The following is a 15595-nucleotide window of genomic DNA, read 5'->3' on the forward strand; positions in this document are numbered from 1 at the left end:
GGCGTGGTCTCCTGCGGTCTAGTGCTGTGTTCGCTGTGATTTTAGGGTCCTGTGCCCCGTTTTTCCTTGCTGTGTGCCCCTTTGCTGTTAGTGAGATTGTCTTTTGCTTTTGTTGTATTTTTCTATCGACTGTCCCCCTGTTCTCGCTCCCCGCTTCCCGCCTCCGCCGCTAACCACGCCCCCTTTCTTTCTGTGCCCTCCCCGCTCCCGCCTCCCAGCTGCTCCGCCCTCCATCGCGCGAATGCGCAGCGGTCACGCGCAGCGGGAGCGCCGATTGTGCGCCGAAGGCGCGCCAAAGGTAAGCCCGTCTGCGCCCGTCCGCCCCTGGACCGCGCCCAGTGCCGGAACCCCTGGCCCCCGCAGACCCCTGCCCACCCGCCGGACGTACGACGCCGCCACCCTCAACGCACTCAATGCCGGCCGAGTCCCGGGCTGCTACCGAGCCACCCCGAGACGCACCCACGGACCCTTCTGCTGCAACGCCTGCAAGTTCACCTGCATCCGGACCTGCACCACTCCAGCAGTGCCCAAGACCTCAACGAGCAACAGCAGCAGCCACCTGAGATGCATCCTGCTCAACACCCGCTCCGTCCACAGGCACGCCATCGAGATCTGGAACCTGCTCGACACCACAGCCCCAGACGTCGCCTTCTTCACGGAAACCTGGATGAACGCCTCCTCCGCACCTGACATCGCCATCGCCATCCCAGACGGCTACAAGATCATCCGTAGGGACCGCATCAACCACACCGGAGGAGGCATCGCCATCGTCCACAGGAACACCATCCGCATCACGACCAACACCGATGACACCCTCTCTACCGCCGAGCACCTGCACTTCCAAGTTCACATCAACCCCAAGACCACCCTCAGAGGCACCCTCATCTACCGACCCCCTGGACAACGCACACAATTCAGCGAAGACATCGCCGACTTCATCAGCCCGCACGCCCTCTGCTCCGCTGACTACATCCTGCTAGGGGACCTCAACTTCCACCTGGAGAACAACAACGACCGCAACACCACCACCCTGCTGGACAACCTTGCCAACCTGGGACTCAAGCAACTGGTGACCACCCCCACCCACTAGGCCGGACACACACTCGGCCCCGTCTTCTCATCCAGCAAGGACATCCCCTTCAGCCACGCCACCGGACTCCACTGGACGGACCACAGCTGCGTCCACTTCAGCTTCGCAAGGACCACGATCCACCACCACCAGCAACAGGCTGCACGCAGGAACAGGAACAAGGTCACAGTAGACCAGCTCGCGTCCTCCCTGAGCACAAACCCTCCCACCAGCACAACGAACCCCAGCCAGGCGGCCACCAACCTCACGAAGTGGATCAACGATTGCGCAGACGAGCTCGCCCCCCTAAGGACCCCGCCCAGCAGACCCGACAGCAAGAAAGCCCCATGGTTCACCGACGAACTCAAGAGCTCCAAGAAGAACTGCCGAGCCCTCGAGAGAACCTGGCCCAGAGACCCAACACCGGACAACATGACTGCCCTTAAGCTCGCCACCCGGAAACACCACCAACTCATCCGCGCCACCAAGAAAACTGCATTCAAGGAACGACTGGACAACAACGCACACAACAGCAAAGAACTCTTCAACATCGTCAAAGAGCTCTCCAACCCCAACGCCGGAAACAACAACATCACCCCTTCGCAAGACCTCTGCAACTCCCTCGCCTCCTACTTCCACAACAAGATCGCGGACATACACAACAGCTTCAGCACTCAACCGACGAGCACCACGACCGAACCACCGCCCCCCACCACCACCCTCCGCGCCTGGACTCCGATCAGCACTGAAGACACCATCCGCACAATGAACTCCATCCACTCCGGATCTCCGACCGACCCCTGCCCTCACCACGTCTTCAACAAGGCCAACGCTATCATCGCACCCCACCTGCGGGACATCATCAACACCTCCTTCGACACCGCTACCTTCCCGGAGAGCTGGAAGCACGCCGAACTCAGCGCTCTACTCAAGAAGCCATCGGCTGACCCCACCGACTTCAAGAACTACCGCCCCATCTCGCTGCTCCCGTTTCCTGCAAAAGTCATCGAGAAGACCGTCAACAAGCAGCTGGCCACCTTCCTCGAGACGAACGGATCCCTCGACCCCTCGCAGTCTGGCTTCCGGGCCAACCACAGCATCGAGACCGCCCTGATCGCAGTCACAGATGACATCCGAGCGCTGCTCGACAACGGAGAAACAGTGGCCCTCATCCTCCTTGACCTCTCCGCGGCCTTCGACACTGTTTGCCATCATACCCTAGCACAACGCCTCAGCAACATCGGAGTCCAGGAGAAGGCACTGGAGTGGATCATCTCCTTCCTCTCCGGAAGAACACAGAGAGTCCGCCTCCCCCCGTTCAGATCTGAAGCCACTGAAGTCATCTGCGGCGTCCCTCAAGGCTCCTCACTCAGTCCAACCCTCTTCAACATCTACATGAGCCCCCTCGCAGACATCGCACGCCAGCACAACCTCAACATCATCTCCTACGCCGACGACACCCAGCTGATCCTCTCCCTTACCAACGACCCAGCCACCGCCAGAGCCAACCTTCACAAAGGGATGAAAGAGGTAGCCGAATGGATGAAGAACAGCCGCCTGAAACTGAACTCGGACAAGACGGAAGTCCTCATCCTGGGTTCCTCACCCTCCGCCTGGGACGACTCCTGGTGGTCCCCCGCCCTAGGCAGCGCACCCAAACCACGCACGCAACCTGGGCTTCATCCTGGACTCCTCCCTCTCCATGACCAGACAAGTCAATGCCGTCTCCTCGTCGTGCTTCAATATCCTGCGCATGCTACGTAAGATCTTCCGGTGGGTCCCCACCGAGACCAGGAAGACGGTCACCCAGGCCCTCGTCACCAGCCGTCTGGACTACAGCAACACCATCTACGCCGGAACCACCGCCAAACTCCAGAAGAGACTCCAGCGGATCCAGAACGCCTCAGCACGACTCATCCTGGACATCCCCCGTCGCAGCCACATCTCCGGACACCTGAGAGAACTGCATTGGCTCCCGGTCAACAAGAGCATCAGCTTCCGTCTCCTCACCCACACACAAAGCCCTACACAGCCAAGGCCCAGGATACCTCAACAGCCGCCTCAACTTCTACGCTCCCAAACGCCAGCTTCGTTCGACCAGCCACGCCCTCGCCGCCGTCCCCTGCATCCGCAGAGCCACCACAGGGGGACGGTCCTTCTCCTACCTCGCCGCCAAGACATGGAACTCCCTCCCCACCCACCTCCGCCTGACCCAGGACCACCTCGCCTTCAGGAAGCAACTCAAGACCTGGTTCTTTGAGCAGTAGCGGATCCCCCCCCCAGCGCCTTGAGACCCTCTGGGTAAGTAGTGTACTATATATATACGATGATTGATTGAGTGAACGTCCTGTAAGAAAGGACGTGATCCAGGAGAGAGCAGAGCCCCGAATGCCCGCTGCGCCGACACAGTCAAGTAAGATGGTATGATCAACCGTGTCGAACGCAGCGGACAGATCGAGGAGAACCAGAGCTTGAGGAGAGTTGGTATTGTCCTTGGCTTTCAGCTCATCAAGAACCGCAAGCACCACTGACTCCGTAGAGTGGCCCGAGCGGAAGCCCGCTTGATGGGAAGCGAGAAGATGGTTCTGCTCAACGTAAGAGGAAAGGCAAGAGGTGACGTAACTTTCAAGAATTTTGGCGAGATAGGGTAGGCGAGAGATGGGTCTGAAGTTAGAAAGGAGAGAAGAATCCAGACCAGGTTTTTTAAGAATAGGAAAGACGATCGCAGATTTAAATGAGGAGGGGACCAAGCCAGTAGAAAGAGAGGCATTAAGAAGAGAAAGGGGAGTGGTAGGGCAAGAGGTAAAGAGAGTTCTCAGCACGCGGGCAGGAGCACAATCGGCTGGAGAGCCGGACTTGGTTTTGATGAGCAAGGCAAGAAAATATTCCAAGGAAATGGACGGGAAGGAATCGAAGGAAGAATTAGGAGCAGGGGGGGCAGGATGATGGGAGGGGAAGGGTGTGGTAGGAATGTTAGATTTTATTTTAAAGATCTTCTCGATAAAGATGTCGTTTAAGGAGGAGCAGATGGCCTGGGAAGGAATGAGCTTGGGGCATACACGATCAGAGGTGGCCAAGTTGTTGACCAGAGAAAAAATCTCTTTAGATTTATTAGCAGACAATGCGATCTGCTCAGAGAAGTACTTGGTCTTAGACGCAAGGATGGCTTTCTTGTAGTCGTTCAGCAGGCGTTTGTATTTAGCCCTGAGGTCGGGGCAGTAATTACGGCGCCAAAGACGCTCAGAGCGTCTGAGTTCCAGTTTAAGAACCTTGAGTTCTGAATTGAACCATCTGTGGGCCTCATGTGGGCGAATAGACTTAACGATCTTGAGAGGGGCAACTTGGTCGCAGGAAGAAGATAGCCAGTTGCTAACTGCAGCGGCCTGGGCATCAAGAGGAAGGCCATTAAGGTCAGGGGGAGAAGATGCAAGAGAAAGAGAGAGAGAATGCAGATCCGCACGGTTCCAGCTGCGGGCAAAGATGTTCCTAGGGCGAAGGGGTTTGTGAAGGGAGCCAAGATTAATGGTGAAAAAGATGAGAATGGTCATACCATGTGCAGGGAGGAATGCTAGGGGGAGAGACTATGTCCTGAGAAGACCAGACTTGATCTAGTGTATGGCCAAGGTTGTGGTGGGAGCAGAAACATGGGACTGGAGGTTAAGGCACAAGAGAGTGGCCGTGAAGTCCTTGGACGCTAAATCCTCCCTGGGGTCTCCAGGCCAGTAATTGAAGTCTCCCAGCAGGAGAACCGAGGAGTTATTAACTACAAGCGTAGCAAGGAGTTCCTGCAGGGAGGCCACAAATAAGGGCATACTCAGGGGGGGGCGGTACACAAGGACGACTGTCAGAGGGACGGGGAGGTTAGTGGAACGGGCAACCAGAAAGTCCACCTCAGCTATAGAAGGTTGAGAGAGAAGCTGGAATTGAAGACTGGCCCGAACACCCCTCCGAACCTGCCGTCAGTGCGATCAGCCCGGAGGGCATAATAGGAATCGGGGAGGATGGCCAGGATATCAGGAAGTTAAGCCTCAGAAAACCAAGTTTCTGTTAAAAACAGAATATCAGGAGAATCTGAGGTAAGAAGGTTGAATAATTGCAGTTGGTGCTTGCCTGCCGAACGAGTGTTGAGAAGACAGGCAGAGGCAATATGAGAAGGAGGAGAAGTAGTGATAGATGGCGTGGAATCCTGGGAGTGCGAGGAAGGGATAGACTGCAGGAAAGCAGCACGGCCAGGATGGGGGGCGTAAATACCTAAGGAAGTGAGGTGCTGTGTTAGGGAAAGAGGAAGAGGCACATCAGCCGAGCAGGAGAGGAGTTGCACAGATGAATATGCGTGCGGAGGGGCAGGGTGTGAGGCCCCAGGTCCCGGCCTGTCGCGGACGGGCGCAGACGGGCTTAACTTAGGCGCAACATCGGCGCGCCTTCGTCGCACCTGCTGCTCTCTTCCGCTACGCGGCCGGGATAGAAGTGCCATAAAGTAAGCCGCAGGAAGTGGAAGGGGCGTGGCAGGGGGTGGAGGGACAGAGGAGCTACACCGCCAACCCCAGAGCAGCCGGAGATGGAAGCTACGCCCGTCCCCGCCCCAGTGACCTGCCTGTCAGAGGGGGGAGAACGCTCAGCGTGGGGCACTCTGGCAGCGTGAGCCAAGGGGGGTGAAGTGGCGGCGAGGGGTGCACGGCGTCCATAGTGCAGCCCCAGGACAGGTAAAGTCAAAGTCTTAAAAGCGTTTTAAAAATGCAAGGTTGCGCCACAGCAGGTAGCGTTGTTGCTCCCGGCGAAGCCTCGGGAGGTCTGTGTTACAGGAAGAGCTGGGGCGGGACTCGCAAAGTCCGGAAGAATTAGCCAGGGGGGGAGGGACAGAGGAGCTACACCGCCAACCCCAGAGCAGCCCGAGATGGAAGCAAGGCCCGTCCCCGCCCCAGTGACCGGCCCGTCAGAGGGGGGAGAACGCTCAGCGTGGGGCGCTCTGGCAGCGTGAGCCAAGGGGGGTGAAGTGGCCGCGAGGGGTGCGCGGCGTCCAGAGCGCAGCCCCAGGACAGGTAAAGTCAAAGATACCCATATGCACTCATAATGTCAGTTGCTTTTGAGTAAGTGTTCGACTCGATTAGATAGGATTTTTTGTGTGCCACGATGTTCACTATGTGGTTGGGAACCGGGTGAATACAATGAAACAAGCTGCTCTATTCCCACCCTATGGAACAAGTGAAAGCAGGGGGAGTGATATCTCGCTCATATTCAGAGGCACTAGACAGGGGTTCCCATTATGCACACTCCTGTTTGCTTTAGCCATGGAGCCATTGGCGGAGTTGTTCTGGCTGGAGGACCAAGTACATGGAATGTCCTTGGTCCTCCAGGACGCAGAGAGGAGGGATGCTAGGTAACTATAAAAATCCAGGCCCATGGTGGCCCCCAGGACCCTGGGGTTTTCAACCGCCACCTTTTGCACAACAAATGCACCCCTACTCACAACACCCTCAGTTCTTTGCAGACCCGTCTTTTTTAGGGCGAGGCCAAGGCCAAAGTAGTGGAAGAAAAAGAGGAAACATTGGGAGACAGATACCACATTCCCCAAAACGCGGAGCAGGAAGGCAGCGCAACAGACTACCAGCACAGGAGCGACCGGAACCTAACGGTTAACCTCAGATCCTGCACTTTGACACCGGATGAACAAGATGTTTTGGAAAAAGGACTAGGTTTCGTTCCCACAAACAAAGGTGATCCCTTTGAGACGAGAATAGAGCTTGAAAAATTCTTTAGGAAGGTACGCCTCCATTTCTTTTTTAAGAACAAAGATGAAAATGAAATGACAAAAGACGATAGCCTAATTAACACAGGGCTATGTCCTAAATCGACATTCACCCCTCTCAGTCATCAAGTTCCATCACAGGTGACCACGTTTGAACAAGCTGTAACAGACAACATTATGGCCTTATACGACACCAATCTCCAAAGTTTCCAAAATCTCTCAAATAGAGAAACAAATGCCCTTACGAGTTTATCCAATGATCCATCTATCATCATAAAACCGGCGGATAAGGGAGGTGCAAAAGTGATTTTGGACATGGTCATGTATCGTGAGGAATGCCTCAGACAACTGAACAATTGCCAAGCTTATCATCTGTTGCCCAGCGATCCTACACCATGATTGCTTACAGAAATTCAGACTTTGATAAATGAGGGCAGTACAGAAGATGGATAACACCTCAAGAAGCCAGATTTTTGGTGACATCCAATCCGGTCACCCCTGACTTCTACTTCCTACCGAATATACATAAAGCTACTAGACCACCACCGGGATGCCCTATTATCTCAGGGATTGGTTCCCTTTTGAAACCACTTTCCACATTTGTGGACTTTTTCCTAATACCCTTGTCAAATAGATGTCTACCTATTTACAGGATACAGCAGATGTTCTCAGACTCCTCCCTGACAGAGTTTAATGTCGAGACTGACCTGTTGGTCAGTTTCGACGTAGAATCCCTTCATACCTGCATTCCGCAGGAGGAGACCCTTGAGACAATTCGACATCTCCTCTCCTTGCGTGACTTAGACAGCATTACCCCTGTCAACGTCATTATGGAATGTGCTTGATTAGCATTGACGGAAAACTTCTTCAAATTTGAAGATCAGTTTTTTCTTCAAATCCCCGGAACATCTATGGGGAATTTTTTTGCCCCTAGCCTCGCCAACCTGTATGTCCATCAATTTGAACAGGACCATGTTCTCAACCATAGCAACCCTTATTTCCATCGAATGGTGCTATTGAAGAGATACATAGGTGATATCCTGTTGGTTTGGCGAGGCTACCCCTCAGAGATTCAATCATTCCATAAATGGCCCAATGAACGAAACCAATATCTGAGGTTCACTGTTGAATTCAGCCGTGAGCATCTCCCCTTCCTGGATATTCTAATCTTTCCAGAAGGAGGCAGACTACAATGTGAACTTTACACCAAACCAATGGCAAGAAACTCTTTACTTGTGTTTAATAGTCACCATCCACGAGCGTTACGGGAGAACCTTTCCGTTGGTCGGTTCCTTCGGCTCAGAAGAAACTGTTCTTCTAGAGGACTGTTTGTCAAACACGCGAAAAGCCTTTCTCTGCAGCTACAGGAACGACAATTCCCTAAACATCTGGTCAAGAAAGCGTGGAAACGCGCATCCAATAACAACCGGGAGGCTCTTCTGGACAGGCGGCCTGAGAAACCTCCACTGGATAGACTCACATTTGTCAGTACATTTAGTGTGCTCTCCAATAAAATCCAAAAAACAGTACGTAGACATTGGGGAATCTTAAACGTAGCGGACACTAATGTACCATATCCCCTATTTTCCTTCAAGAGAGCACCCAGTTTACGTGACAGCCTGGCCCATACAAGACCAAGAGCACAAATCATGGACAGTACCACCACACTTTGGTATCTGCCACCGGTCCAGGGCCACTATCCTATCCTTGTGGCTGTTGTAGTGTCTGCCCACAAACGTACAAAACAGAAAGAGTGGATCTAGGAATGGGAAAACCTTGGCTTCTCAAAAAACATACAAATTGTAACTCAGAGAGAGTTATCTACATGATAACCTGCCCCTGTTCACTCAGATATATTGGACATACCACCCGCAAAATTTAATTGAGGATTAGTGAACATAAAAGCACTATCCGATGCCACACGGTTGACCAATCACTTTTTGTCCCTCAAACATACGGCAGAAGATATGAGGTGGGTGATCCTTGAACACCCGTTTATCCCACCACATATCAGTGACGTGTCTAGATTCCTGTTTTTTAAGGAGCAGAAATGGATTTTTAAGCTAAGGAGTGACAGTAAGGGCCTGAATGATGACATATCGTGGATATCATTGTAGTCACATTCCACCTACAGGTTTGCCTCAATACCACACCACAAACATTCTAGGGTCATGTAATTAGACCTTCCCTTTGGTATGATGGCATCTGTTAGCCCCTTTCAAATACTCATATATCTGAATCATACAGTCAAATATCAGCGCGCAAGTCATGCTTAGACATCAGATCTCTTTATAATCTCACATCAAAGGGATTTCTATTGACTTTCTCATTGGCCCCTTGATGTAGGATCAACTATCTATACCACTATTACTTCCAAAAGAATTAAAAAGTGTAGTTTTTACAAGTCTCTAGATTTTACAGTATTTTATCTAATATACTGGGTAGGCATATATTGTCTTGTTATTTAACAAGGATACACCTTCAATTTACTAACAGGTTTCACTTTGTTAAGCATATCTCTCTTTAACTTATGATATATGCCAGCACCGGTGCCATATTTTTGGTCACGTCGTAATAAACGAAAGAATGAGACATAAAATCAAAGCTTTGCTGTGCCCCTACGGTTTCCTGGCAAATGAAATACCAAAATAGTGTCTCTTTTTCACACGAGATTCATATATACCCTCGAGTGATTAGCAAATAAAAGGCACGGTTATTTTGTAGATGCTGTATAAAGCGCTTTTTCAACAGCTACGTGTGTTAATAATTTAAAGTTCACGCCCATCGGCGCAAGACGAGCGCACATTCAACACAATATTTGCACATGTGCTATCGAACTTTGCTACAGCGCATCAGCGCGAGACGAGCGCACCTTTACCATACCTTCGCGCATGCGTTATTGGACTTTGCTACAGCGCATGCGTGAGTAGAATAGTGGCCCGCTTTCCACACGACTGCAGCGGGAGCTATTCGGCAGTCCTTTGCCAGTAATTGACTACCTAATTGGAGCTAATTTCAATTAAGCACGCTATAAAGAGTGCGATGACGCACCCTCCGGTACCTCCACTTCCTCTCGGACGCCAGAGAGGGATACCGACGGTTAGGTAGGTCCCGGGTTTTTCTTCGAGAATGTTGATCTACACTAAGAGAGCTCCAAGCTTTCAAACCAGCTACTCTTTGAACAATCCTCCCCTTATTTTACGAGCACAGAGACCTGGGGATTTTCACCATCTTTAATGTATCCCTATTTTGTTTCACTTATATGCTTTTTGCCATAAGTGAATTATTGATCGTTAAAGAGGTAGACCATCTCATGCCACTAGCAATCTTACTGCAAAGTTTCAGCCTTTTTGTTCATAGAGGGAAGGTCTTTAAGTAACAACTGGGTTCTTTTTAAAGTAAAAATGATATAGCAATCTAGCTGGACACAACAAATAAGACATCGACTGTGCCCTCATTTTCATTTTTACATAACAGAGCGGGGCCTCATTTTCCCGAGCAGTTGCTGGGCGAGGTGAGGTTATTTCCCACATAATGTTGGGTGAGTAAGATATCAAACAAAACTATTAATCAAATAGAATTTGACATACAGAAGGACTACAGCCTTCTGTTTAACAAAGAGACGTTTCTCTTCGTTTTTTGTGTGTTATCTGTACTGTCTATTTATGTCATTTTGGGATATATGTATACAACCTTATTAGATACTTTGTGCAGTTTTCCTTTTTTTCTTTTAGGAAAGGACAACTAATTCAATCCCACCAGATTACATTGGGGACCCAAGTTCCTGGTTGGAGTAATTGAACATTTGTTGCTCAGTAATATTTTTCAGATTTTTCTCACTTGCACCTTTTGCAGTAGCTATCCATTCTGGGTCCTGAAGAAAGCCGGACAGTTTGTTCCGCTCGGCTGAAACATGTTGACCTCACTGTACAGCACCAGAACATAGTTATACTTTCAGACTATTAGGCGTTATTTTAATTCTGACACTAGGACAATCCTTATTAAACTTGACTTTTTGCCCTCGTAGCCAATTTCAACATTTCACACACATCCTCACAGCACTGCACATCATCAGCATCATTTGAATAACACTGTGGCTAGAGTTCCACCTCAGAAATCCATCTCTGCACCATCGATTGATGGGTTGGGCGAGGTTTGGATTTACTATCTGTATCCCACATGATGATATTCCGCCATAAGGGTGGGCTGATGGGAGTTTCTCAGCCCTGTGTCATTTCGTTTGTTTGCTATATGATCCCACCTTGTCTTTAGCTTCTAGTACAGGACACACATTTATTTGACCGGACATCTTTTCTTTTGTTATTACATTTGAGTTGGGGTTTTGAGATGTCAGGGTCGGTAAACTGACCCCTTTAGACCACCCCTTACTTTTCTTATTTTCAGTACTACAAAGGACCCCAGAAGAAGGAGGGTTGGGGGCCCCAGAGTTTGAGCTCTATTACCTTGCGGCCCAGCTGCAATGGCTGGCCCAATGGCTGAAGGACCTAAACTTGGAACTCTTAAGCACTAGGTAATGAGAGCCTGGATGGGTGGAAGAGAGTAACATACTGATGAGCATGGAGAAATTAATGAGGGCACAGAAAGGACTAGTGATATATCTTCTAGACCATTAACAGGAAAACGGATACAGATAATAAATATAACTAGTGCACTGCAAACGACACACCATCTCACCCCCCAGATATGCGTAAGATACATGAAGGGCTTCATGAGAAATTGCACTGACTAATACCAGACGTAGCGAGACACCACCGGGCATGACTAAATTACTTTCTTTTTCAAGTTACCAGGTTGACTCCCAGGGTGGATGATGACTGTAGTCTGGGATTCCTCCACGTCGCCAGTCAATTTGAACATACGAGGCTGACAACGAAGAGGAAGGACAGATTGACTGGCGACATGGAGGAATCCCTTGTTTTCACTTAGTTGACATATGAGTCACGGTGCCCTCTAATGATTTATGTTGGGATATCTCGTTTTGCTGCAACACAACTATAGAGGCATTTTATAAACCTCTTACCAGGTGTACATTGGTGTCTGTTAAGATATGTGATTTTTGTCATACTGACTACAGTCATCATCCACCCTGGGAGTGTCCTGGGTGACCTCAACAGCATATACCTGGTTACTGATACTTGTCATACGGGGCCGTTTTACCACATTTGGAGCCTCTCTTCCAGGAATTCCAGTGGGAGATGCTTTCATGTTTAATACAGCAGTACATTTGAGTATAGTGCTCCATGTGAATAGCGACTGATTTCCAAACATCGACCATTGACCATTGACATTTTGTCATTGCCTTCCTTTTCGAAGTGTCCACAACATGTGACGTATTGTTTGCCCTGAGGAAGTTCCCTATAAGGGAATGAAACGCTTTGGCTGGACTTTCTTAACTCAATAAATTTATAAAGAATTTTTAGAATAAAAAGTTATTTTTCTACCTATATATTGGGATGCCTGTGATTGAGTTTTAGTACGAGTATGTTCTCGTTTTTACACAGCCTGATTGCCTGAACGAAATGGGGTTGCTTCTTTCTCAAAAAAGTTGACTGAGAGTTGGCAATGATCTCTTGGAGCACTGCTTACTCTCCATGAAACTTTTACCCCAATTCACAAGGGGGAAAGGGATCAAAGAGAACCCCTCCTCTGTCCAAAGAAGTTACCAACCCCAATTGAGAGTCAGTAGCTTTTCAATGGTTTGTAACCTGAATATTAGTATCTAAATGGGACACCAAAACACAGCACTATTAAACATCAAACCAGTACCCAGTTTTGATCCCATTTTAGGAGTCGGTAAAACTTTATTGACCCCTAAAAAGTGTTTTTAACATGGCCAAAAAGTGTGGCTGGACAACAGCAGGAAGGCCACCTAGTATTACTGCACTCCCCCCGGCCTGTATGTGTTCACTCGAAAACATGCATGCCCTACTATTGCATTACTACTACTGTGTACTACTGTAGCTGGTTTCTCTATGCGTGCTCGTAAGGACATGCAAATGCTGCCTCAGTGTGACAATATCATTGTTTGGCACCAACACCGTTCTTACATTCCCCACTACTGCAACACACATACTCCCTACGGGTTTATTTCAGTTAGTCATGTCCCAGTGGGACACATATGATGAATCCCAAATATGCCAGTCACTTTAGAAGAGTTTGCTGCATTTTAAGATTTATGCCAAAATGAAGTTACTGTAACCACGTATGATTACATTTTCATTACATTATAATAATTATTAAAAGGAAACTTAGACGGTGGCTTTCACAATTAAATTGGATGAATGATTATTAAGAGATTTTTTTTGCGGGGAAGCAGTGTTCCATAGTTTGCAATTCAGATAATTTGCATTTTTTCCAATTGTATTCACCTTCGTCGAAGCGTGGGCTTTTTTATGAGTTTCTGCAATCTGGTGATATGGGCACCCTAAGAAATGAAATACATTTTCAAAGCCACCATGAGAGTCATGTGTGATGCATCATCCATGAGGGTACCTCGGTTGGCTACTGATGCAGTGATGGAGGCACACTGGACCTCCTTGCCTACACAGAGAATGTCCCCCGTAGATGTGCATCCATCAGTCGATTTGTCCGTGTAGCAAGCTGGACACTTGTAACCGTTCTCCGTCACATCTATAGGAGGCACTAAAGGAACAAGAAAATACAGTTTAAAGGTTATTCCTTTACATCATTTGAGGAATACAAAATGTCACAAAGGTGATGATGCCTGATCCAACTTCGACAAGATACAAGGACCTGTCCTTACATGGACCACATCACTCCCAGTAAGACTGTCCCAGTTTGCCACCTCCCCAACGTAGCTACTCTTTTCTCAAATCTCCCATAGAAAGAGAGGCCCAGTGCGCACTCCTGGACAAACATACAGTGTCCAGATAGGGGATAAGCAAGTCTATCTGTACATCTCATCTACTGGGGACATGCAGCACCCAAGTCGTGTCAGTCTCACCTGCAATGCCAGCTGTCGCGGCATCTTTGTTTCCCCCAAACCTCTGATCACAACACTGTGGCTCGTGGAATCCACAGAATACACTTTTGAGTCAACCCTATAGACTTCGTATCATGTGGACTGTGAGGCCTTTTCACTCTCTACTGGGGTATTGAAGCCATGCCATGAAGGCTTATTGGAGAAGTATTTAAAGAGACTAAGATATAGCACAATAAAGTGAACAACACACAAACTGAAGATGGAAAGGGCTTTTATTGACAGGTGTAAAAAAGAATAAATTAAACACAATACATAGAGAACCCTGAAAAGTCCCAACGCCTTCTTGGGTTGAGGAACAACTTTTTGCACTCATATAGTGTTCATGCACTCGGTTACGATAACATTAGTGTCCCAATGGCTATGCTTGAGGAATCTTTGGGACTTGCTACAAGTGATGCAATGGTACATTATTACAACAATCTTATGATATTTCAGACTCTGTTCTAAGTGCTATGGCCCAAGAGGATTAGTCTGCTGGTAGAAGCTTCAGCTACTCAGTGTTTAGTCAGAACGCTGTTCAAAACCTATGAAGGCTGTAACTGGCTGTCAGTTTATATCAACTGAGGGATATGATAGTAGATCAATACTCACTGTGAAATCCTCCATTGATTATGGATGATGTTTGCCACACTTCTAGTCACAACCAAAATCTTCTACTTGCAAGGAACACCAGTCCCAATTGGAACAGGACTTTAGGATGGATATCCATCACAAAGAAAAATAGTATCATCTCTATAAGTTCCACCATCTAGTCTTTGTCTTTGCGTTCTTGGATGTGGAGCTTCATGGCTCTAGGATGGGCTCTATTAATTGAGGCATCCTCCCAGGGCTGGACTGGGAATCCAAAGCAACCCTGGCAAAGTTTGTCAGACCAGCTCCCCTATGGTGCATATAATGTGCTGCGAGCAAGCCTGACCACTATAAAAAAAAAGGGTTTTGAGGGGGAGGGGTTCTCGCCCTGAGAAAATGTGGGAAACATTGGTGCTTCATACAATATATTTGTCATAATATATTTGTATACGCTTTTAAATTATAATAAATGATAACCTGACAGCGCACCAGGATACAACAATCTTTATTGGGGCTCTTTAATGATTCCATCACTATTACCCTCTATCAGTGCCTCTCATCGCTCCGCAGCCTGACTCACATGTATTTTATTTAATTTACAGCACCTCTCATACTGCTGTCGGGTGTTGGAGCACTTTACATCACAAACACATACAGAGTCAATGCATTATACATGTTTAAATCAGAGTATAGAAAATGTTTCATAAGACATAGGGACCCCAAGGTGTAGGATTCACACCATCCATACTGGTAGGCACGTTTTGAGAATGCTTGGTCTGGAGAAGCACAGATTTATGATTCAAAACATAACAAAGTGGTTGGGGTTGACTTTACTAATAAGAATTTATTTCTAGCTAAACAGACCTTTTTTAGCAACATCAGGATGAGGTTAGTCTGGGAAAAACATAACTTTCTAACCTGTACCTGCAGCTTATGTGCAGCTCTTTCATGGCAGTTCATAGTTCACTGTGCTAGATTATGATTGCAATTTACAAACTGTACAGTAACAAAACAATCTCTGTGAGAAGAGCAGTAACCCACTGAGCTATGCTCATACAATAAATTTCTTTGATGTGCATGATACATGCACTTTTCCAGCAGTCATCCCCTTGCCCACCAGGTATTAGACCTTCTTTTAGGGTAATTGTTGCAATGATTATGTGCCAAGGGATTCTTTGGAAAGTCT

General features: G+C 48.4%; 1 protein-coding gene across 1 annotated transcript in view; it reads right to left on the reverse strand.

The window, feature by feature from the left end:
• Window positions 1-15595, reverse strand: part of LOC147701031 (uncharacterized) — an 86919-nt gene that overhangs the window by 42675 nt on the left and 28649 nt on the right. Inside the window, exon 3 of the mRNA XM_086929291.1 lies at window positions 13329-13478. Within this exon, the coding sequence (XP_086785417.1) occupies window positions 13329-13478 (150 nt within the window). The remainder of the gene's footprint in view (window positions 1-13328; window positions 13479-15595) is intronic.

The sequence above is a fragment of the Lissotriton vulgaris genome, chromosome 7, assembly GCF_964263255.1.
Source record: "Lissotriton vulgaris chromosome 7, aLisVul1.2, whole genome shotgun sequence".
NCBI classification, from domain to species: Eukaryota; Metazoa; Chordata; class Amphibia; order Caudata; family Salamandridae; genus Lissotriton; species Lissotriton vulgaris.